This window comes from Aythya ferina (genome assembly GCF_964211825.1).
Source record: "Aythya ferina genome assembly, chromosome: 1".
Classification (NCBI taxonomy): Eukaryota; Metazoa; Chordata; class Aves; order Anseriformes; family Anatidae; genus Aythya; species Aythya ferina.
This window is the reverse complement of record NC_140296.1, coordinates 14318264-14344863: the sequence shown is the minus strand read 5'-3', so window position 1 is coordinate 14344863 and position 26600 is coordinate 14318264. Positions and strand designations below refer to the sequence as shown.

The following is a 26600-nucleotide window of genomic DNA, read 5'->3' as shown; positions in this document are numbered from 1 at the left end:
TGCACCTTGGGAGAGCAGTGCTTCCTCTTGGTAAAAAGAATGGAGCTGCCAAGGATGTTGATGGCACTGGGCTGGGGAAGGAGGAACAAAGTTAAGAGAACATGTTGTGGTGGTTTAATACCAGTAGGTAGCTCAGCACCACCATAGCACTCTCCCCCTTCTCAGAAAAACAAGGGGAGAAAATATGATGAAAAAAAACATCTTATGGGTTGGGATAAGGACAGGGAGATCACTCACCAATGACAGTCACAGGTAAAGCAGACCCAGCATAGAGAGATTATTACCTACCGCTACCAGACTAGAGAAGTAAGAACTAAAAGCAAACTAAAAACAAATTCCCCCCATCCACCCTATTCTACCTCCTCCCCCCAGCAGCACAGGGGAACAGGGAATGGGGGCTGCGGTCAGACCCTCATGCATCGTCTCTGCTGCTCCCTCATGGTCCCTCTCTGCCCCTGCTCCCTGTGGGGTCCCTCCCACGGGATGCTGTCCTTCCCAAACTGAGCCTGTGGGGGCTGCCCACAGGCTGCAGCTCTTCAGGAACTGATCCCATATGGGACTGTATCTCCAGATGCAGCCTTTCAGGAATGGATGAAATCAAACAGGTACAAGACTATGGGACCCGATCCCATGCATCCTAGGGTCCTAAGGGAGCCGTTTGAAGTAGTTGCCATTGCAATTAGTTGCCACTCTGTCCACCATATTGGAAAAGTCTTGGCAGTCAGGTGAAATCCCTGGTGACTGGAAAAAGGGGAACGTCACTCCATATTAAAAAAGGATAGAAAGGAAGACCTGGGGAACTACAGACTAGTGAGCCTCACCTCTGTGCCTGGCAAGATCATGGAACACATCCTCCTGGAAGCAGTGTCAAGGCACATGCAGGACAAGGAGGTGATGTGAGGCAGCCAGCATGGCTTCACCAAGGGCAAATCCTGCCTGATCAATCTACTGGCCTTCTGTGGTGGAGTGACTGCATCAGTCGACACGGCAAGACCGACTGATATCATCTAACTTCTATAAGGTGTTTGATGTGTTCCAACAATACATGCTGATCTCTAAACTGAAGAGAGAGATATTTGAAAGGTGGACCATTTGGTGGATAAGAAGTTGTCTGAATGGTCACAGACAAATAATTGACAATGGCTCTATGTCCAGGTGGAGGCTGGTGACGAGTAGTATCCCTCAGGGGTCTGTCTTGGGACCAATGGTGTTTAGTATCTTTGTCAATGACATAGACAGTGGGATCAAGTGCACCCTCAGCAAGTTCACGGATGACACCAAGCTGAGTGGTGCAGTCAGTACAACAGAAGGAAGGGATGCCATAAAAAGGGACCTTCACAGCTAGATAAGAGGGCCCACATAAACCTAACAAGGTTCAGCCAGTCCAAGTGCAAAGTGCTGCATCTGGGTTTGAACAATCCTGGACGTGAGTACAGACTGAGAGAAGAACTCACTGAGAGCCCTGTGGAGAAGGACTTGGGCTTCTGGTGGATGAAAAGCTCCACATGAGCCAGCAGTGGGCACTTGCAGACCAGAAGGCCAACTGCATCCTGGGCTGCATCAATAAAGGAGTGGGCAACTGGTGGAGGAAGGTGATTGTCCCCCCCCCGCTCTGCCCTTGTGAGGCCTCATTTGAAGTCCAGCATCCAGGTCTGGGGCTCTCAGCACCAGAAAGTTGTGGATCTGTCAGAGTGGGTCCAGAAGAGGGCCATGAAGATGATCAGAGGTCTGGAGCACCTCTCTTAGGAAGAAAGGCTGAGAGAACTGGAGATGTTCAGCCTGCAAAAGAGAAGACTCTGGAATGACGTCGTTACAGCTTTTCAGTACTTAAAGGGGGCTGATAAAAAAGATGGAGAGCAACTTTTTACATGGGTGGACAGTAGTAGGACAAGGAATAACCATTCTAAACTAAAAGAGGGTAGGTTCCTATTATATGTTAGGAGGAAATTCTTCACTCACAGGGTGGTGAGGCACTGGAACTGGTTGCCCAGAGAAGCTGTGGATGCCCCATCCCTGCAAGATGTTCAAGACCAGGCTGGGTGGCATCCTTTCAAGGGATATCTGGCAGCTGGGTTGGAAGTAAACAATCTTTAACATCTCTTCTAACACAAGCCATTCTATATGGTTCTAGAACTGCTCTCCAGTGTGAGTCCCCCACAGGTGGCAGCTCCCCCCAGACCCCCTGCTCCTGCGTGGGCTCCTCTCCACGGGCTGCAGCTCCGGCCCGGGGCCTGCTCCTGCGGGGACTCTCCATGGACCGCAGCCTCCTCCAGGCCACATCCACCTGCTCCACCGGGGGCTCCTCCACAGGCTGCAGCATGGAGATCTGCTGCATGTGGGACCCATGGGCTGCAGGGGGACAGCCTGCTCCACCAGGGGCCTCTCCATCGGCCACAGGGGAACTTGTGCTGCCTTGTGCCTGGAGCACCTCCTGCCCTCCTGCTGCACTCCCCTCGGGGGCTGCAGGGCTGCTTCTCTCTCAGCTCTCACCCCTCTCTCCCAGCTGCTGTAGCACAGCAGATTTCCCCTTCCTTCAATCTGCTCTCCCAGAGGCTTACCCAGTGTCGCTCATGGCTCAGCTCTGGCCAGCAGTGGGTCCCTTTTGGATATGTCTGGAGCTGGCTCTGATCTGACGTGGGGTATCTGCTGGGCTTTGCTCACAGAGGCCACCCTGAAGCATCCCCCTCCACTCCCCCACCCCCCACCCAAAATGTGCATTTTGTGATTTCTATCCTTCAGATGGAACTTTCATAGATGAACTTCTCTTTTACTCCTAATTAGTTTCCTAATGCTAGCCTTCAGACAAAAAACAAAGACCTTCAGCATAGCTTAATCATGGTAAGAAAGACTGAGATTTTACAGAATGTTAACGATGAGATTCTCTGTGGGAATATTGTCTTTAAGTTCTATGTTTCATAACCAAACAAGTTAATCAATCCACTTTCTAATCTTCTACCTAATAGGATAGTAGAAAGTTGTGTCAAGTCCTTGAATAAACACACACAGCTTTTTATTTCCTATCAGTGGATCTGTGATTTTCCCAGGCTGACTGTCACTGATTCCTTGTTCTGTTGTACTGCTAAATTATCACATTATTCATTGTTTCAGTCAGCTTTCAGTCCACATTGCAGTGATTAGATGTAGACAAATCTTAATTAATTTTCCAGGTAATATTTTATGAGGTAGTGTCAAAAGGCTTATTAAAATCAAGATGTATTACTTCTGCTTTTCTGCTTTGTTCCTCTATTTTGTATACACCCTCCTAAGGTGTACACAGCTTGTTCTTCTACACAAAACGTAAGAGCACAGTGACCTTAAAGTCGGAGCCATAGTGTTCTGTCAAGAATAATAAATTGTTGACGTTTTCCACCTGATTAGAGGGTATGGGAAAAGATAGCGAGATGTTAGCCTTTTACTAGAAATCGAGCCATTTTAAAATAAAATTTCCACTATCAATCATGTCTGATTTGCTGCTTGATTCTGTATACCTAGTTAAAATAATACTAAAATACAGAATTATGTATTATGGAGAAAATCATAATGTATTTGTTAATGAGATAAAATAGATATTAATTTTGTTATGTCTTGTTATGTCCATTTATACATGCAGTATACAAATACAGTATCACTTTCTATTAGTAATAAATCAAGGGTAAGGGAACTGTGAGTAGCAGGAAGCTGCTTCAGTGACTGGCCACCAGTAAATATTATCCTACTTAATACAAACTAATAAAAATATTACAAAGAAAAGGTATTCTGTTTAAATGTGCAGATTGGTTTTATACTAAGATGAATAGTTGCCAGGGTGGATTAGTATTCTTTTTATATTACAAGAGTTAGCAGAGGCATTTGTTTATCTTAAAGCAGGAAATTATATGAATGTTTTTGTAAACTGCAGTTGAAAAACTAGGCTGTAGTCAAATATTTGTTGCTTTCCTTATGTCCTTAAGAGTTTGCATTAATTTGACATGGTCTCCTTGTGGTAGATGGAAAGTTTATTGTGAGTTATCAGTAGTCACCTTTCCAGTAGATAGGTAACAAGTGAGGTTGCTTTACTGGTGGCTGTTGAGCAACATAATTAGAAATAAACACATAACTAATTCTTCAAGTCAGTGCAACATTAATTCAGATACATTCAATCACTTGGAAACATGGGTACTTATTAACTACTAACATTTCCACGTGATAAGTACTCTGTTTGGTTTCTTTCTTTCTTTGTTCTCTGAACTGTAAAAGTATCTGAAACCATTATTTCAGAAAATACCTGAAATCATTATTTATGAACTATCAAATTAATTGTTCCTTCTCTGCTTTCCTTCATACCTAAACAATACTTAGTAGGAAATTCCCAGCATTTTTAGGTCTATATATAGCTTTGTTATGGTAGAAATTGGTCCTAGATCTCTTGAGATATTATCATACTGCCTTGTTGTTTTTTTTTTTGTTTTTTTTTTTGTCTGGTTTGTTGGTTGGCTTGGTTTGGTTTGGTTTGGTTTGGTTTGGTTCAGATATATAAGGTGTAAGGTATAAGCTGGCGTTTGGTTCATTAGGAAGGAGTCACTGATAGGAATATTTATATCCTTACCTCAGGTGATAAAATGAACATAAGATTGTTGGGACACTTCATACAAAACTAATTAAACCCACAGTCAAGTCAGTGGGACTATGACCTTTGACTTCATTGGATAATGACTGTTCCTGAAGAGCTTATCCTTCTTATTTATGCTATTAATAACATGTTTCTTGAAATTTTGTTTAGCATTTTAGTATTTATTCTATCTCTGGATTCTAACTACTATTTTAATTTAAAATGAAGTTTTGTCATTTTGTATACAATTTTTATTTATTGTTTAATGATTAAGTATGCATATTTGTGATAGGAAAACACTAAACACTTTTGTTTTCTTTTTTTTTTTTTTTTTTTTTTTTTAAAGCAGATTTTAACTTTTTGGGTTGCACTCATCTGCTTAATGCTGTCTGGTTCAAAAACAAGAGGATTCATTCTGCCTTCAGCTATGCCAGCAGGCATCAAGAGTAGTTAATCAAAGTCATAGACTGTATAAAATATGTAGAAAAAACACAAGGAATCTTCCTATGGTTGATGTATTAATCTAGCTTGATGTTATACTATTATATACTATATAATATATACTATATAATATATACTATATAATATATAATATATATTATATTAATATATAATATAATATAATATAATATAATATAATATAATAATATTATAATTATATTATATTATATTATGATATATTATTATAATAATTAATATAATATTATTTTATATTAATAATTATATTAATATTATTAATAATACTATTTATATTAATAATTAATATAATTATTAATATATTATATTATATTATATTATATTATATTATATTATAATAATATTATAATAATATATTAATATTATATTATATTAATATAATATAATTATATTATATATAATATAATATATATTATATAATATATAATATAGTATATAATATACTATATTATATACTATATACTACATTATATACTATTATGGTTGATGTATTAATCTAGCTTGATGTTATACTATACTATCAGAACACTAATAGATGTTCTGATGAGGTCAGTGTAACTCTCTAATTGTTCATCTTTGATACTCCAAAATGGAGATGCTGGATTTTCATAAAATTTATTATCTTGTATAATATGGGAGCATCTGAAGAAAATGGAATAGACATGCTCTTAAGTAAAGCTACTTTTATTGAAGCCTTCTGTTTTAGTATGTAGTTTAAGAGACAGAAACTTTCCAAGGAGGGAAGTAATTGATAAGTCTGACTATGCTAATGTTTCTACATTCCTTCCGTGACCATTTGAGAAAGGATTCAGATCACATGCTGAAGTTGAAGTGTGCTTCCTTACTCCACTGTCCTAGAGCCTCTTTTGTGCGTAGGTTGCATGGGTTCATATAACTCTGTTTCATTTCTTTAGGATGCTCTATTTCCCTTGTATAATCTTTCACTTTAAAACAAAAGTACTATTTTTTAGAAGATAATTTGATATGAATATTATAAATGGAATCTCAATTCAACTAAGCACACTGTTACAATTCTACTACCTTTCACCTCCAAAAGTAAATTTTAGGGTGTTTTTTGCATTTTGCCATTTTAAAAGGCAGTTTCTCAATGATCCAGCAATTTGATAGTCAAGGATTTTATTTTCAGCCAGTGAATTTGGTGCATCTCTTTTTCTACTGTTGTAAAGTATGCAACCTTAAGTAAAAATATAAAGGTGATTTCTCATTTTTTTTTGGAGCAGAAAATTCTTCTTCCTTGCTGTGTTTTTTAAAGTTGAAACATGTAAGCTTCTTATTTTTCTTGGAAGAATAACTTACCATTTGCTTGCAGTCACCCTGAATCTCTTTAATTGTTTCACTGTCATCTAAATCAGATCATAAGTATCGGCAACCTTATTGCATTTTGTACTTGTTATGACATGCTTTTTTCACTGAGGAAAACACGTTTGGCAGAACTGAGGAATTTAATGATCTAACAACAGATTTCACCTTTGAGGGTATATTTAGAGGGAATGTGTTCCATGCAGGGATTTCTACATGGGTGCGACTTTTCCTTGAAACATGTTCTTTCTGAGCATTGTTGCCTTTGAGCCTGTGCAGGTTTGATCTGTGTCCATATGGTGCACTGCGAGCATGTTGCCATGAAAGAAATTTGAAGAGTTGCTACCTAGAGCTATGTATGTTTACACAGACATACCAGATGTAGTCTTTGCGTTTATTTTGGGAAAGCAGTTCGAGGTGGTGTTTTTTGTTTTGTTTTGCCTTTTTTGTTGTTGTTGTTATTGTTAGTGTTATTCAACTGCAGTATTGAAATAAGAATTGCACTGCAGAAAACGAAGGGTTTTCTAAGTGTTAGCATGTTTTTACAGTATCTGTTGACTTTCATTCATCCTTCGAACTCTATTTTCATTCTTGTTAAGAATATAAAATTATTACATTAAAGATTATCAAGATAAAATTTAGCCATGACACTGAAATGCTTTTATGGAACTGAAGGAAAGGAATTTCGATATCTGATAATTACTTACTTGCATTTTTCTTCTTGAATGTTAGAGAGAAAAAATAAACAGTATCCTTAATTAACACTGAATAGCAACTGAAATGTAGAGCCAGCTGGCTCAGCTGTCAGCCTGTGATGGAACAGTGGGAACTGAACCAGAAAAAACTTTCTGAGGTTACTGTAACCTAGAATTCATGCAATAATTTTAATGGGTGGGTGACATTCATCTCATAGAGCAGGGAGGAGGATATGGAGGAAGAAACTCTTAAGAATTTTCCATGATTATTTCTTAATTATATAAATACTCAACAAATAGGAAACTTATTCAGAAAACAATTTTAGTTTCCTAGTGTAGATGGAAAGTGTAATGTAGCACTACTGGAAAATAGTGATGTTTCTGTTTAATTCTTTTTAACAAATTAACGATTTTCTTTTTTTCAGGTCGAAAATTTAAAAAGTTTAACAAAGTTAAGGTTGTGAGAACATTAGATGTCGCTCTCCAGCAGCCAGCAACTCTTCAAGATGAAAGCCAATCTCTAACCCAAAGGCTGTCCTTTTCTCCAAATCAAGAAATACAGTTTGTTCCCCCAATGATAAGTGTTTTACGAGGCATTGAGCCAGAAGTTGTCTATGCTGGTTATGACAATACAAAACCTGAAACACCAAGTTCCTTGCTGACCAGTCTCAATCATCTTTGTGAGAGGCAACTTCTTTGTGTAGTCAAGTGGTCAAAATTGCTACCAGGTAATAACACTTACATGTAGTGAATTCTAGTTAAGCAAATGTGTCATGGGACGAGCAGTCAAAAGAGAACATTGCTTGTTTATTGTCTGCATGGTATGTAATTCTTCAGAAATTGTTAAAGGATTAAGTTTCCACTTCATCAGATAATACATGCACTAATCCAATACATTTTAATAGGAGGGCCTTCGTAAAGGAAAGCATATTTAGAGTTATTAAAAAAAAAAAAAAAAAGCCCAGAGTGTTCCTATTTTTCCACCATTATAGCAGCTTTTCCATCCTAACCCCTCCTCCTCTACTATTAATTCTTATGGTGTTTTTTTTTTTTTATTTTCTTAATTGAGTTCTGCATATTCTTCATTCTTATTTTTTAAAAAAGAAACAGGGACGAACAGTATTAAGAAGCAACTGAATTTATGAAGAAACAAAGATTACAAAAAAAAAAAAAAAAAAAAAGCAACTCATATTTATATGTCCATGTTCTCTGTCTGGTGATAGGAGCCTGATTCTGCAATCTATAAAAAACAACATATTAAGCTGAAAGCCTGGAAATATGTGAGCTGAACTGACACCTCACTGCTGCAGGAAAGTGTGATACCACTTGCTGCTCCTCCCCATTACAGCTTGGGCTTGTCAGACCTCTTAGCTGAACTGATTCATCTCATTAAGTGAGAAGAAAACAACCTTTATTTATTTATTTATTTATTTACCGTCTGATTTTCTGATGCTTTATGAGCTGAACCAGTTAACTGAGGCATAGCATTAATGGCTGGCTTGAAGGAGGTTAACAGGACCAGGTAATGAAGAACAGGACTTTTGGTGGCAGGAAGCTGTTAGATTGTCTCTGATACCTTATAGCAATCTTTAAAGATATCAAAGAGCAAAAGTTATTGTCAAATCCACAGATGAAGATTCTTCTCTGGACTTAAACAGAAGAAATATATTAATAGGTGGATGTTTGTTGTATTACAACTGTATCTCTTGTTAAGAACACTTAAGTCAGTGATTATACAAACCTCACAAATTTCTGACAGCTACACCCTCAAAAGCATTCATCTTTCTAACTGTTCCTGGTTTTATAGTTTATGCCCAAAGCTGTAATCTTCAGAACATCTACTTAGCTGTTGTCTAAATTTAAAGTCTAAATGTCTAAATTATAAAGTATTTTATCTTTTAATTCTATTTCCAGGATTTCGGAATTTACATATTGATGATCAGATAACTCTCATCCAGTATTCCTGGATGAGTCTAATGGTTTTTGCAATGGGATGGAGATCATACAAACATGTCAGTGGTCAGATGTTATATTTTGCACCAGATCTGATTCTAAATGAGTAAGTAGACTCTGCTGTTGCACAATATGAATGACGTTTTGATTTGTTTGTGTTAATGAGAATGTGAGTTCACTGAGGCCAAGATTTCATTCATTATTTGTTCTGTTTCAAAATTAACAGCAGAGGGAAGTCCTCTGATCACATCATCACAAAAAAAAAAAAAAAAAAAAAAAAAAGGAGTAATATTGTAATTATATTAAATAAATATTCTAATCATATAAAATAATATTGTAATTATCTAAGAGTTGTTTTTTTTGTTTGTTTGTTTTGTTTTTTTTTTTTAAGAGTGATACTGACAGAAAATTTATGTGAACTCAATAAGACAAGAGTTCATGTTCAATAAATGGAAATAAGTGGGATTTCCTTTGGTCATCGTTGTTTGGGTGGTTTTTGCCAAAAGTTTGTATATAGCCTAAAGTAGTGTTGACACTTTCTGATAAAACTGTGAATTTCAGAAGTACATTTCATGTTATAAAATTGTAATAATCTATCAAGAAAAAGTGAAGATCAAAGATAAAATATTAGAGACTGTTCTTTTGTTTTGATTTTAGAGTGGGATTTTGGTTTGGATTTTCCTTAACTATGCTGATGAATTCACATAACTTTAATTTCAATCTTTTTCAGCTCTGCATCTTAGTATTATCAAAGCTTTAATTTTAGTTACTATACATGGGAATCTTCCAGGAAAAGTTAAACAATGTTGTCTTCCTATGTATTTTTTTTCCTAATATATTTTTCTTATTTTTAAGATCCTAAAAATCTCGTATGAGGTGAAGTAAAAGTTAAACATATTTTCTCATAAGTCATATCTGTTTAAAGGTTAAGAGGTGGACTTTGAGAAGATCTAGGCACTCAAATTTGAAATTGATAGACATTCAGAATTTTGTGAGTGGTGTTATTTATACAAAATATTCAGGGGAGCAGGCTGTATAGTTTCTGATCTTTTCTCTTCCAGATAGTTGTATATCACTGTGAGATTACAGAGTAATGAATTCTTTCATCTCCCATGTATATTAATTTTATTGTACGATTGAAACAGTTTGAAGGGATGAGACTGAGTGAACTTTGGACTGTATCCTAGTCTACTCTGATATATATTCAGAAATCCAATATGAGATGGCTTTAGGAACTAATAGCATGTTATGGGGCATTACCCTGTGTGTATACCACTGCTGCCACCTTATGAAGAAAAAATTTAAGTTCTTTCTTCTAGAAGAGGGTTGAGATTTATTAAACCTGATTATAATTCCTCATAGACAGCTTCTCGTTTGCAGCTGAATACCATTTACCTAGAGAAAGAGGTGAACTGCCGACATACACTTCTCTTGGTTGTAGAATATCTCATCAGCATCATGTTAAAAAAGTTATAATCAAAGAGCTGGACAGGAAGAATAACTGGTACACTAAATCAGAGCTACCACTGTTTATTGGGAGAAAAAAAAAAAAAAAAAAAAAGTTATCTTTTAAGGCAGTATAATGTAAGCCACTTCCTTGTCTACAGTGATACCTAAGGCTGTACTTCCATGATCACTTTAAGAAAAAGTAACTGCTGAACACCACCAGAAATGTCAATGCTGTCTGCCTCCTTGCCCTGGTCACGCATGCCCATAATTTCACTTAAACTGTTTCACTTGCTATCTGTCTGCACTGTAAAACAGATAAAGAAATTATATGTTCTAGAAATGCCATAGGAAAAAAAAAAAAGCCAATTGAGCTCATCCTCAGTCTGAGTCACGACATGGCAGGCAGTAATGCCAGGAGAGTAGGAGTGCACACCTAGAAGAGGGAAGAGAGAACAAAAATTCCCTCTACAGTGGCAACACACACTTAAGTTATTTGAAAATGACCATGAAACCACATTACAAAGATTGTTTTGCAGCCACTCTGTCATTTAGTGAATTTATCCAGAGTTCTCTGTGAGAACGACTTGTTCAGTAGCATCAATTTCAGACCAAGAAGGCTAGGAGTGCTAGGTTGACAATGATTTCATGACTTAACATTAAAACACCAAAAGGCTTTACTGTTACTTTTATTTTGCAGTGCCTAAAAATATGGGTATGAACAGCATTTAGTGTACCTTGAAATCTGCTATCACTCATCTAAGATACTGCTTATGAGTAGAGAAGAATATCAGATATAGAAAGAGAGATTTAAACTGGATATGGAAATAAACAATCCTATGAGATCTAACAGATCAAAATTTCATTTTTAAGTCATTGGAGACCCAGTGCAAAATTTCAGATGTAGAAAACTGAAAAAAAAAATCATTTAAGATAGCAATTACACTTTAAATAACATAAGAAAACAAACAAACAAACAAAGAAACCCTCAGTGCTTTGAGAAAAGTCTTTTATTCATTGAAAATATCTTCTATTTCTATTGTTGAGAGTACTATATCCAGTCAGGTTGGAATGCTTGTCTGAATTTCTTAGGTTTACAATTCCCATTGTAACAAGTGATAAGACTACCTTTGGTCTCTTAGAGTGGGGCAAAATTTAATCATGTTGTTGGACCTAATTTATTTGGATCATTATGCAGCTTTCTAAAATTATCATATTTTATTGGATCTTCAGGGGAACGTACAATGAATTCTGTTTAGTTTACAAATTTCAAAATGCTATTGTTGCAGTCATTTCAGTTATAAACTGTCTTCACAATAAATATATTCAATAAAATATAACCAGTGCACCAAAATCTCAAAAAGAAAAGTAAGATCAGAGTGCTGCAAAAGACTGAACAATTTTACATATTTTCTTGTGAAATGGACTATTTACAACTGCATGAATTTTAACATTCAAAACAGCAGCATATTCCTTATGATTAAAAAACTAGTATAGGTACCAAAAAAATAGAAAATTGTTTATATTTCTCTTAATTTTAATAATGTGATAATTAAGCTGCTAACAAAACACTTACTTCAAACAACTATTAGCTGAGCTGCTTCTTTTCTTTGTTTTCACATTTTTGTTTTTCCTTTTGTTTTCCCTTTTCTGGGTGTAAGACAGAGGATGAAAGAATCATCGTTCTATTCACTGTGTCTATCCATGTGGCAACTCCCACAGGAATTTGTCAGACTTCAAGTTAGCCAAGAAGAGTTCCTATGTATGAAAGCTCTGTTACTTCTTAATACAAGTAAGTTCCTTTATTTCTTTGTAACATATCACTAGTAAAATTTTAGTTTTGAATAACATTGTTTAACTAGACAATTGCTGAGCTATCTGGCTAAACAAATGGAAAACTTCTTTAGGAGGAAAACGTTAGTATTGCAAGACCTAAATGTATGCTTGTAATGTTTATAAGGAACAAATAATCTGTGTTTCATCATTGGTTTTATACTGTATAAAGGCACTGGGGAAATATTAGATCCCTTTTCAAATACTGGTGTACTGTATTAAATATTTTCAAAGCAATTATATGGATTTGCTGTCAGAAAGCTGTTCACTTTAAATGACTCTACACAGATAAAGGAACCCCTATAAGCCCTACACCCCCTCTATATTAGAAATACATAACTATATGTATTTAATTATTTTTCAGGTTTTTGACTGAGGGCTTTATTCTGGCCAAGAAGTTAAAGTGTGCTTACTCAAAAGAATTAAGAGAGTGGACATGGCAAACAATGCTACCATTTATTTTTTATTTTATTTTATTTTTTATTATTATTTTTACTTATAGAGGTTTAGCACAGCTATAAACAAGTAGATTTTTTTTTAGTTGTTTGCTTGAGAACAGTCTGCTCACTTCAATCATACACATCTTTGTAAGAATACCATATACAGCATTACATTAAACTTTAATTGGAAGATGTGGTAGTTGATAAAATTATCTTCTGAAGCTTTTTCTAAAACACAAACATCAGTACATCTGCTGATGCCCTAAACAGTCCCCAACAAGAAAGTTTTTAAATTGTACAGCTGCTATTAGTAACTAAGCACTAAGCACCTCCTAGAACTAGAAGGGGAACCAAACATTTAAGTTTGGTTCTCTACATACTTACTGAGTGGTAGAAGAGATGTGTGAGTCCTTCATAACCTGCTATTTGGCTATATAAAGGCTCAGCAAAAGATAAAGAACTAAAATTTGTTCACTCTTAAACTTTACTTGGCTGTTATTTGCATAAGTTCATGCTTAAAAAAGCCTCTGATCAGCAGAACACCAGAACACAAGGAGTAAAGATTAGAATTAGCTCATATGAATATGAAAATTACTAAAATAATAACAAAATAGCATACACTCTGCTAAAGCAATAAAAATAATGTGGACAAAAATCTCTGTGATTAGTCAATCTCTGATAACTGCAGTTGCTTTCTTGGAATTGCATCAAGGTTTTGAATGTATTTTTTGAATGTATTAAGCATTTTCCACCTTTCCATCACTTATTGAACTCTCTTGTCTATGTGAATTTTAGAGGGAAGTCTTAAGTTTCAGTGAAATGTTGGTACATTTGTGACATTCCAGCTCTCCACTTCCATACAATAAAGTTCAAATGAAATTTTTAAAAATACTGCACTGGTCAACTCCCTCTCAGTTAAGAGCGGATCAGTATTCAGTATTCATCAGTAACAGTATTCATCAACCTACTATTCTTTATCCATTTCCCTCAGAACCTCATTTTTAAGGTCATGTGTTTATATATATGCAAGAAATTAATTTTAAAAACATGAAAGTATTTTTACCTGTGCTGATAAGTTTTGCTTTTTGTTCTCTCCTACACTTATTGTCTTATAGGAAAAAACAATTTGTCAGATCTTTGGGAAAAGGAACACACCTAACCGTTGTTGCTGAGACATTTAGTAAACGTTTGGTACTGTATAAATACAATACTCTCCACAAAACTGTGTTCAAAAAACCATATAACCTGATTGTTGCTTTAAAGTGTTTTTTTAAGACTGTTTTTATTTCAGTCATGCTATTCACCTTAATCCTCTTCAAATGTGAAAGTATGGCCATTTCAAACTTTCATATACTAACAGTAAATCAAGTCTGAACTTCTAGTCTCTCATTCTGTCTTCTATTTAATTTATTATTTAGATGAACTAGTTTTACTTTTTGTATCATTTTAAAGAAACGTAATTTGTATTAAACATAAATGTCAACATCAATACATTTTTAATTCTGAATGGAAACCCCAACTTAAGTTTTAACATTATTTTAAATTTTACCTTTTTCCTCTGAGTTTGCTGTGGTTTAGTTTTTTCACTGCACTTGTGACAGTTTTAAAGCTGTCTTGAAAGTAGAAGTAGTGATTGCAAAACGTGGACCGACTTTTTCATTTTCTATAATTGTTTCCATTTTACAGTTCCTTATATGCTTTACATATTTACACATTTTATATGCTGTGCTGTTACAATGCCCTGAAGTTCTCAACAGTACTCCATCTAGCAGATGCCGCATGCATCAAGGAAGTAGTACTCTGAATAGTTCAGAATGAACAGGGTTTATGAAAGTAGAGCTATGCCAGAAAAGAGAAATAATCTCATAGCAAGGTCAGTTTTAACTCCAATGTTCAGATTTTTTGATTTAGAGGAATTACAAAAACTTTGCTGCATAAGATTTTGACTGGGTTATTGCCAGTGAATAAAAGTGCTGGCGTTCTTGACTTATATTCAGGGAAAAGAAGCATTTGAGCTATCTGTACTTAAACTGAATTTGTTCATGTAAAACCCTGTAATTTTTCATTCAAATAAATATCTTAGAGTGGCTTTTTTTTTTTTTTTTTAATGATTAGATGGGTATGTGACTGTGCTATCACAGAATTCTGGGGTAACAGGCCATGCATTGTTGGAAGAATTCTTTAACTCAATTAACAAGGCAACTGTAAGGTTTAATTGGTGTTTTAGAGACCTAAATCAAAGATAGCATTCATCTAGCTTAGAAGGTTCCTAAATTCCTTCAGAATGCCTTTCTGTAATTCTGCTGTTAGACATCCCCAGAACCATCCAGGCTTTAAAAATTATGATCTTTTTCAATAACATAACTACTGCTCCCCACTTAGTATTAGTTCTAAACAAGTTGTATTCTCCACAAAACAGAACTTTTCTATTCAGACCCTCAACAAGTAGCTCAGCATTTCATCTTCATCAGCTGCCAAAAGAAATCTAACATGACACATGACATCCCTAAAAGCCGGACTATTATTAGATAATGTTGCTATGAGCTTCGTTTTTGTCGAAGCAATCACAATTTCTGTTGTCTGAAAGTAAGCTTGCTATTCTGTGTATATGTGTCTGTCTCCCTCCTTCTCTCAGACATTCAGTTGTCTGAGGAGATACTGACAAAAGCCATCTGTGGCAAAGTGGACTATTTCCTTTCTTGGGCACTCTCTTACAAAATACGAGGCCTCTGCTTAAATCAGAGTAGAGTAGGGATTTGAGCTTTGCTTTGTCAGCTGTCCCTGAACTCGAGGTGAGGGCAACTCTTAATTTTAATGTGTGTGTGAAATGTCTCTCTTTCCCCCTTACTTCTCCTGAGGAACCAGACATGACTTAGGCAGTTGATTTCAGAACAGAGTTTATGGCTTCTGAAGGAAGAGCTGTGCTTCTCTCAGTGCAGGCCTTACTACCTAATTCCCTTTCAGTTAATGGGCATAGGTCCAACTCCTGTGCAGCCATCTCCTTTTTGGGTAGCTTCTGTTTTTAGAATTTCACTCTTAGATATCTAACAACACTGTGCATTGTAACAGAGAGTCAGCATGCACAGTTATTTTCTTTAATTTCAGAATTCAATAAATCACCTGAACATTAGATGTTACAGTGTTGAATAGTTCTATGTCATTATGAAGCACATTTCCATTTATTTCTTTTTTAAGAGATTCAAATGAAATCAAGTCATGACCTGATAATTACCATGACTAGATTGAAGGTATACTAGATGCCTACCATGTGATTTATTTAATTATGTGAGCCCATGAGATTCTTTTAGAGTCCGTGGAGAGAAATAAGCATCTCTACAGCAAAATTCATGTCTTTCTAAAACTAATTCTAAAACAGTAAGTGTATCTTATGCCCTATACTGAACTGACTTTCCCCACTAAAAATACAGGGAGGTGTGGTAACCAGCTCAGATGGAGATGCCTATGTTCTGAAATGCCCTTCCCTATAAACTTGCTGTCAGAATATGAAATGTTAAATGTGACATTACAGTGTGAAAAGTTATTTGAAAAATAAAAAGGGGAAGGAATTTAACAGTTCTTTCAAAAAAACAAATATTTGAATCCAGAGCATATTTTAACATGTGATTACTTTAGTGAAGCAAGCATTTAGATTTGATTGCCAGATGGGAATATTTTTTTCAAGTTTCATTTTTCAAGTTTTCATTTCTTAGTTGCCTTCAAAAATTATGACTTAAAAACTACATTCTACCATGTCAAGAATATAGTGTCTAGAACTTATGCCTGTTTCTTTACAGTGGTGCCAAAGTTTATAATCTATGATTATCAGTAGTCTTACCACTAGAAGACACTAAAAGGTTAATTTCTTGGTGTTCTTTCCATGTCTTCATTTTGATCCTAACAACAGACCATTAAGAGAAGAGTTGCTCCTCCCTGCTAATTTCTCTTTAAAAATATTCACATTTAAGACTCTGAGTGTTCATCTATTTTGTTAAGTGAAAAGAGGCCCAAACAGGAAATCTGAGCCTTGGATGCTTTACTGTCTACATTACTTTAGAGTTGTTAGTTCATTCCTTGACTCCATTTCGAGGCACTCCAGATAGATCTAAGATAAATATGCTGTAAGGAGGGCTGACTAGTATGAGATGAGCCAGCCCATGATATATTTCCTCAAGAGCAGGAGTGGTTCTTTTAGCCATCTTCTTTTCAGCACATAGGTATAGCTGAAGTTTAAAACTACTTCTAGACATCAGAAGTTGGCACAATTGAGTAATTGTTGCTGATACATCATTTTAACTAATTGTATTACTGTTTCTGGAGTAGCTAAATGACAGGAAGAAGTATCTGGCATATAATAACAAATTACACTGCATATTGTGAAATGCACCATAAACTGTTCCTATACTTTAAATCTCTCTTGTTGCCTTCAGAACAAATTGCAACACAAGTGTTGTTTTCTTTCTAGTTCCTTTGGAAGGTCTAAGAAGTCAAAGCCAATTTGACGAGATGAGAACAAGTTACATTAGAGAACTGGTGAAGGCAATTGGTTTGCGCCAGAAAGGCGTTGTGGCCAACTCCCAACGTTTCTATCAACTTACAAAACTGATGGATTCCATGCATGATGTAAGTTTACTTATTATTTTATTTTGCTTTTTAGGTCAGAAGGAAGTAGAATTTTTTAAAAGTAATTTTGTAGAAACTAGCTAGTTAACAATTCTAAACTGAAAATGTTGTAAGTATAGTTTTCCTTTAATGTGTGAATAATTATATATTTAATAATCAATATGTATTGTATATATATTGTATAGTATACAATATATATGGGTCTGAGAAAAAGGCCTTTGAATGCTACCACTTTGCTGCATTATTTCTGTAACTAGTACACTTGAGATCGTTGGTAGGGGTCTGTTTGTGTGTAAGTTTTCATGAAAATATTTACAAAATGCAAAGAATAGGCAATTCAAATTTCAAAGTCGGGCTACTAAGAATTAGTGAAAGATAGCTAAGATTGATTTTACAACCTCAATTCAACTACTTTTACATGTGTATTTTATGTTGTATTTTATCTATCTATATGCTGGAATTGACTTATCTTGTAGAGCTCTAATAGTGGTATCATAGAGATTCATAAGTGTTTTAAAAGATGCATCTAAATCCTTTCCACATCCTTGAGAATCCAGCACATATCTTATGGGCTCAACATCCACTAAAACTGGGGAATGACACTCTCTATAAACCTTTACCCATTTGAATATTGTTTTTTAATGGTTTATGTATCTCTGAAAGAGAGGCAAGAAACAGAGGTATGTGGCAATACTCCTAAAGTCTTAGCAAAGACTGTGTGAGTGGTGCTAAAATACTTTAGGAAAAGTGCTTTTTTAGTTCAGTGCTGGCTGTGAGGAACTCACAAGGAGTTTAGGGAAGGATGAGGTCTTTGCTTGTTTGTATTCTTCTTCACTTAGCAAATCTGTGTTTTATTTCACTTTTTTTTTTAATACATTCATTTTTTCATCCAAAAGCTTCCATTGTCACTAATTCCTCCTTCTGATGGGAGAAAAAAAAAAGCGAAGATCCCATTTATAGAAGTCAAGAGAGGTAACAATGTGGTTAACCAGTTAGTCCACAATCCTTTGACCCACTGCTCAAACTTGTCCATGAACTTTTATTATCCATAGGAATCACATTCACTGTTAAACTATTATATTTTCTCAGATACCAGATCACGGTGAATGAGACAACTGGTAAAAGCATCCTTACAAGTGAAGTTAGACAATAGAATATTCTGAAGGGAGGACATGAAGCCTAACTTTAAGATTTACCGGTATTCAGACTCCTGTTGTCATTTGGAACTGTCTTTGCTAAACCCTTCCCTGGAGCTTAGTCAGCCAGCTTTTACGTGCAAAAACAATTCCTGGACAGTATACTACTTGTGCTAGCCAGGTGCTCAGGAATCTGTGATCTGACAAATGGATCTGTTTTTTGGGGGGATAAAAGTTCTATCTTACTCTCTAGTAAGAATTCTCAATCCTGAATTTCAACATCTAGAGAAAAACTCTTTGAGCTGTCTGTAGAGTCAATCTCTTAATTTCAAATACTTAAGAAAAGTAAAGTAGCCTAGATGGAAGCAAGTAAGTGAGACTTACTGCAAAATATCCACCAGTTAGTTGGTTGGAATAGTGTTCGCTCCTTAGAGTATCTGATAAAGAGATGGGAGATACCAGATAGACCATCTCACTGGAGAGGCTGTATGTACATATACTTAGCAGTTGCTTTCAAGGGACAGGGGCCTATTAATTTTAATGTTAGCAGCACACATAGGTATGGTCATAGTCAGAGCCATGGAAAACCTCACAAGGGAGTGGTAAATGCTGACTTCAGATCAATGTTTGAATAGCATATAGTAAGCAAGGCATTGAGACATGTTGTACGTGAGGATAAAATGAAAGATCGAATGCTTTTTAGTACCTGCCATTGATCATGGTGCATGTCATGAGTGAGGATGATTCCACCTTTTAATGCCAGTGAGTTCCTCTTTTTATAGGACATGCAATTTAGCTATATTTATGATTTTTACCTTGGGATGATATTTTAATAGGGAATGACAAATTATCTTCATTACTGATTCAAGGATTGACAGAGGATGGAATATAATGTCATCTGATAGATGTATGAGCTAAGTGATTGACAGCATGTTTATCTGGCTGCATTACTGTTAGCCTTATTTATCATGTTTGTGTTTTATTACTTCCAGCTAGTGAAACAGCTCCATCTCTTCTGTCTGAACACATTTCTCCAGTCCCGTGCACTGAGTGTTGAATTCCCCGAGATGATGTCAGAGGTGATTGCTGCCCAGCTACCCAAGATTTTAGCAGGGATGGTGAAACCTCTTCTCTTTCACAAAAAGTGAAATGTCTTTTCTCTTATCATAGAGATGATTTCTGGGTCATTTTTTGTTTGTTTATTTTGATCAAGATTTTGCAATGTTAGGACTTCAGTGCATTTGTCATACCCTGCCTACTGCTTTATACTTGTACCATACACAAGCCATTTAAGCTCGATGTACATATTGTGAGTTCCTGATTCCATAACTGCACAAATCACAACCGCCATAAGAAATGTTTTGTAAACTTGAGTAGATTGCTCTTTAGATGTGCATAAGAATGACAATGAATAGAGTTTTCAGATTTCTAACAACAGTTATCTTATACATTTTTCTTACATATTGCACACTTTCAAATTTCTGATATGACATGGTGTAAACTTTTTACTTTAATACGTTGTGTGCATGGGTACATGTGGGCATGTGTGTAATCCTAAAGATTTTAAAGGAATTAAAATGTTTATTACCTACATTTTCTCACAGATATTTCACTTTTTTATTTACTAATCCACCTCACAGAAACATCCTTTTAAAGTTGGTTGTCCAAGATTAAGTAGACATCACTGCAGTACATTCATGAGTAACTGAAGTGCAAGCCACTGAGTATGGATTCATATTCTTGTCTGTGCTCTTGCTGTATTGAAATTCTAAGCTCAGCATGATGTTTTCTGCATCATTCAGTGCAGTTCTTCAAAAACAGAAAGCATAGGAAAATTTCAGTATATATTACACCAGAAATAATGTATGCAAACCCACTCAGCTTTGGTTTGATTTTTCCTTAGAAGTTTGGCACTTATTAAAGCTAAATCACTTAGTTGTAATCTTAAATTTATCAACTTTAAAATTGTGTATTTCAGAAGCTTGAAATAGAAATGTTTTCACTCACTACAACTCTTAATAAACTTAATGTTTTGAATTCCAGTGTTGAATACTCAAACAAACATTACCAGCAAATTATAGAGAGATTAAATGCAAAAAGAAATATGACTACAAACATTTTGATACACACCAGGCTCATTTTAATATCATTTAATAAAGCTACATATTTTATACTTTAAAGGCATGCTGCTATAATTGGGGTAATAGTAAGAGCTGTTGGGCTAAATTAGCTTTATACATTTTATACATTCAAGAAGAACGTCATGTTTTATCATGGAAAAGAAATACTTGACTAAAAAATGATAATGTGGTGCATTTTTTTCTTTGATAGGGATGAAACAACTCATGCATTTGAGGTAGTAAATTCTTGATATATTCACACTGAATCACAGAATAGTTTGGGTTGGAAAGGATCTTAAAGATCATGTAATTCCAACCCCTGCCATGGGCAGGGACACCTCCCACCAGACCAGGTTGCTCAAAGCCCCATCCAAACTGGCCTTGAACACCCCCAGGGATGGGGCATCCACAGCTTCTCTGGGCAACCTGTTCCAGGGCCTCACCACCCTCTGAGTAAAGAATTCTCTCTAATGTCTAATCTAAATCTATCCTCTTTCAGTTTAAAACCATTATCACTGCACTTTTTTTATGAAGAGTCCCTTCCCAGCTTTCCTGTAGGCCCCCTTTAGGTACTGGAAAGCGGCTATAAGGTCTCCCCGGAGTCTTCTCTTCTCCAGGCTGAACAGCCCCAACTCCCTCAGCCTGTCTTCACAGGGGAGGTGCTCCAGCCAAATACATGGCAAATTTTTGTCAGTCACTAAAAACAATGCCCAAGTTCTCTAGCAATGTAGGAAAATTAAGCCTTATTTCAGCACTTGCTGGCCATATTCTACTGTTCTTCCCCTGCTAGATGCTGGATGCATCCATTGTGTGGGTAGTATACAGCTGATAGTAACTTGTTATGTACGGACAAATTTTTGTCAGGCAAGCAAAGGTCCACCAGGAAAAAGCTACATTATGAATAGGAATAAAAATATCCCACATAGTAGTAAAATAAATAAATAAAAGTGGAGCTAGGGCAAAGAAGTGGCCCAAGGCAAAATGGTCTAAGCAGACTTTTGTGTTAGTTTACTAGGTTCATAATTTCTAACTGCCCAGAGACAAGCTATTTCTTTTTTATTCAATACAGTCTGACTTTTAACTGTGATCCTTAAAGCAATTATGTTTTAATAAATAACACAAAATTTTGTTTCTACATACCGAAGTTTTGTTTTCTTTACTTTTCTTTGTACTTACATTCAGTTAAAAAGTTGTCCATTTCCATTCAGCTTTTGTGTAGCAGCTGTATTTTCATGCATTCTTTGGGAATTTAAGTATTGTCATTTAATTTACCATCAAATTAATAGACTTCCTATTTTGCTGTTTAGATTAAACTTGTAACAGAAACTTCCTACACTAAAGATGATTCCTCAACACTCTAATTCTGTAATTACAAAATGGAGCAGGTAGTATTCTTGTTTTAGAAATGGTTTAGATGAACCAATATCTGCCTTTTACTCAATCCCTAAAATGTGTTCCACGTGTCTGCCATGTCACTGTGTCCCACAGATATGGCAGATCAGACTGAAATGCTCTATATTTGTCTCAAAGATATAATAAAAAAGGATGAATAGATTCCTTTTGGGAACAGATAGCAAAGGTTACAACATTTTCAAACTGTATTTCTTGAACATCTGTAACTCACAGAAAAAACTCCCAGAACTTCATGGTTCTGTTAAATAATGTGCTACGTAAGACAGAACAAGTTTGACTAAATCTGACTGCTGTATCATTTGAAAATCCTGTATTCACTACTAGATTGTTTGAAGTTGGACAAAAGTATTTCAATTTAAGATCTTTCATCTTTGGGTGGTGTTTATAAAAGAACCTATGGTCTCCATTTTGATGCAATCATTTGCTTCAGATTACACCGATGCCATTATCAGTATTCAAGACACGAGATTATTTCCTTTCCTATATAAATCTCATCTAGTGCAACTTTTCAGCACTGGACTGATGCCCAGAGAGCTATCAACAAACTAATTTTCCTTTTATATATATATTTTTTTGAAGAGTAAGAGTCTTCTTATTTGTTCGTATTTCACTTCATTAATATTAATTTAAATATTAAGGGTTCTTTTTTTGACCTGAGATTGACAAGCAGGTGTAAATAAAGCGACTTGCACTGCTTCTCTATACATTGAATAAGGCATAACAAGGCTGGATCTTATGTTGCATTTTGCATACCAGAAATAAGAAGTTTTGACAGATGAACTTTTTTGTTCTCTGGCATTTAAGAAGTGCCCAATTACATTTAAAAAATATTATATCTGTTACACTAATTAGAGAGCTTGGCATCTTCTGCAAATTGCAGCCTTTTTTTTTTTTTTTTTTTTTTTTTTTCCTGTCTAATTGGCACTAAAAGTTAGTCCTCTTACATTAAATAATGTCAACTATGGCTGAAGGTAAGCCTCTCATATTCTGTACAATTTATATGTTTTTGATGTAAGGCCTTTAGCATATCCTTCTGCTGATACTTACATGAAGCACAATAGCAAGAGCACGAAGTGCTCTGCTTTGGTTTCTACTGTTGTAGAAACTGTAGGTTTCTACAGTTTGGTAGCGGCATCATGTTCTCACATTATCTGCAGATTTTTATGACAGTTTCAAGCATCAAACTGCCTGGCTGTGGCAGCGCCCTGTGCAGGACAGGGAACAGGAGACTTCCAGTACTGGCAAGCTCTCACACCGAGGTGTTTGGCTGTTGCACTTGCTGATGTCAAAGAAATACAAAAGGGTCAAAGACTTATTTACAAGATCCTAGCAGGATCAAAATTTCTGACCAGCATTTAGGGAAGGGGGAATGTTGGTTTGTTAGCACCTCATCCATGACAGAGGGAAATGGAGTCTGAGACAAGTCCAATTGATTTCATGGGATTGCAGAGTCCCCTCATTGTATGTGTGCAGAGTGAAGTGAAGATTTGGTACCCCACCTGTTCCTGCAGCTGCACTGCAGTCCTGTTGGCCTATGTAGTATCCAAACAAGAGAAGCTGAGAATTCAGTTGGTATTTTCTGTCCAGTTTCATTAGTACCTTAGCACTCTTTTGACTTTTTCTGACGTACAGAAATATGTCTAGGGGGATTACAAGATGACAAGAAAGAGATTTTACTTCCCCTGAATATACTTAAAGAGCAAGGGTCAATCCTTCAGGCACTAGGACAAATCACAGTAATTAAACTTCCTGGCTTTTTAAAGTTAGAACTCATCCAAAAACTTTCCGTGGTTTTATGACAGAGCATCTGCTAATAATTCGGATTTATGGGGAAGCTCAGCTGCTTTACTGTGTTCCTGTCTATACACAAATCTTTGTTCTGGTTATTGGTAGCACAAACAGCAGTACCTGTAGGGATCCTCCCCATGCTTTCCCACCTGCATAGCCCTCCAGTTGCACTCCCCCTGGAGCAGGAGGGCACGGGGCCATGCTCCACCCACGCACCATGTGGCTCCAAGTGCGCATTTCTTGTCTCGCATGCCATCCATGGCATGCCGACCTTTCTTTCCTTTGGATAAGTCAGCTTGCAGCCACAGAGCCAATATCCAAAGCCCTCCCAACTTTCCATGGCTCAAAAGCCTGTGTATATACTGCCAGAGTGGATTGTCAGCATTGCTAGATTTATTGGTTTGTACTGCTTTGTGTCATGATGACCTGACTTTGGAACAGAGGAATTGTTTTTAATTTAGTTCTCTTTTCCCCTTTGGAAGATGAAAAGAAAAAAAAAGTCATGTTTTAGATGTTTTTATGTTAAAATTTATGTTGTTTTTGTTTGTTTGGTTTTGTTTGTTTGTTTGTTTTAGATGAATGCTATTAATTTGTTAGATTGACATTATTTGCTTGCAGAATGATACTGTAGTTTTTCAGATGCTTCGACAGAAACATGCAGTAAAAGTGACTGCATGGGTAATAATAACAGATAAAATTTAGGTGTATGTATACCTCATAGAGAAAATAACCCTCATAAGGCACCACTGCTATTGGAAATGAATCCCTAACGCAGCAGCTGCACTGCTCATGTGCATAAGTACACTGTGTACAAAATAAATGTATTTTTTGTATTACATGTATTTTTTTTTTTCATTACATGCATTCTTTTTGCTTATATTTAGGCATTTTCTTTCCTGTGTTGGGCCCTCAGTACTGTGCACAAAGGTGTTTAAAGACTACATGTATAAAGCATATCAAGGAGTGGTGAACTTTCTTTTAATTCTAGTGCATCAACATTTCAGCTTCTTGTCGGTGTAAGGTGTGCTCCTTATTAAAATGCCATCATAAGACTTTTAGCCATAGATCATGGTTTTCTGACCATGAAAACTAAATTACCCTTTTACCTTTCCAGGTACAATAGTTCCACCAATTTGGCATTCAGGCAGATCAGTGAGGAGGTTCTCACAGTGTCATTCAAATAGTCTCACTCTATTGCATTTTCCCACAGCTCAATTGAAATATCCACCCAGCCAGGCTAGTACTAAAAACTTGTTTTGCTATGATGAGGAAAAAGAAATACATAATTTCTGGGAATTCCAACTCTGCATCAGTGACTCTACAAGCTGTTTACTTTCAAATGGGGGGGGGGGGGGGGGGAGGGGGGCAGATAAAAAGCATCTGATGGGCATAATAAATTTAACTTTTGCCATTGAGTCTAACCTAACTAGGTAGATCCATGCAGAGATCTTTGTATGATGCAGATGAGACTTTTCTGGACACAATTGTAAGTGGCTCATTCCTTCTTGCTTGTACCATTTTCATGGATGCCTCTTTTTCATACACTAGATAAAAACACAGTAATGCTTTTATACCTCATATCATTGGTTTTTGTCCTGTCTGAGGCACTAATCGCCTGCAACACCATCAAGTTAAGAACATTGCTTGTGTGTCTGTGAGGCTGTGTGTGAGGAAGGCCCTGCTATTAGTCCACATACCTTATGCTTTGCATAAATAAATGCATATTACAAAGTTACAATGGCTTTGTTTGTGCATCATTATGAATTATATGCACTGAGTTTTCACCTGTAGCTCACATAAAGTTAAGATCACAATTTTTAGTGAAGGAACTGAAATGTTACAGACAAGTAGGTGGTGGTCTGCTACAAGTAGGAACCACCCTTTTATTAGAAATATTTACCATCTCTGTAATGTGGTATTGTGCCTTCAGGATAGTGACTTCAGTAGAGGAAATAATATGTTCCTAACCATTTTCCCAGATCCTAGAAGCTTTTGTAATCATAAAATCTGGATTTTGCTTTCTACATAAGCATATTCTTTTGCAGGCAAAGTATAACATACTTGCTAAAAATAATACACTGTTAAATAGAAGAAATGCGACAGCAGAATCAGTCAAATGTTTCACATTACTTGAAATGGCCAAGGGGTTGGGGTAGGGAGGCTGGGTCACTGGGGTCAGGGTTGGGCCTGTTGTGACGGCATCATGCATAGGGTATGAGAGCATCGTCTTCTGGCTCTGTCATCACCACACACCATGGGTTGGCCAACTGAGGGTCACAAGGCTTTTCACTGAAAAATATAACTGTAAGTTTTGTATCCCAAAGCTCAGTATAGTCATATTGTGCAGTGGCTGATTCACCTGTTACAATTTTACACAGCAGCAATGACACTGGGTTTGCTGTTCCCTGAGGCTGGTAGTGATGGTTATGGTCAGCCTACATTGGACTGGGAGGCAGAAACTGATACCTTAGTCAAGCACTGAAATAGGGGTCATGTGTCTATTTGCTCACAAAGCAAGGTCATAAGCATTGGGTATTAAAAAAAAAAAAAAAAGTCTGAAAATCTGATAATATTTTTTTAGGAAGATTTTGCATTTAAATTATCCTTAAAGCCTTCCCTGAAGATAGCCGTTAATTCTAAGAAAAACTACATTACAGAAAAAAACAGAACATAGGGGTTAAAAACCAGGCTGTGGACTCTTGCAGTACACAATCTTGTGTGCGTTCTGAATGTCACACACCCTCTATGTCCTGGTTCCCGTGTTTATAAAA

At 36.1% G+C, this 26600-nt stretch overlaps 1 protein-coding gene across 1 annotated transcript in view; it reads left to right on the top strand.

Moving 5' to 3' along the window:
* The window catches only part of PGR (progesterone receptor), a 38954-nt gene extending 18266 nt beyond the window's left edge, over positions 1-20688 (top strand). The window contains exons 4-8 of the mRNA XM_084491500.1: positions 7506-7808; positions 8995-9139; positions 12141-12271; positions 17215-17372; positions 19501-20688. Of these exons, the coding sequence (XP_084347626.1) occupies positions 7506-7808; positions 8995-9139; positions 12141-12271; positions 17215-17372; positions 19501-19656 (893 nt within the window). The 3' untranslated portion in view covers positions 19657-20688. The remainder of the gene's footprint in view (positions 1-7505; positions 7809-8994; positions 9140-12140; positions 12272-17214; positions 17373-19500) is intronic.
* The last annotated feature ends 5912 nt before the right edge of the window (positions 20689-26600 follow it).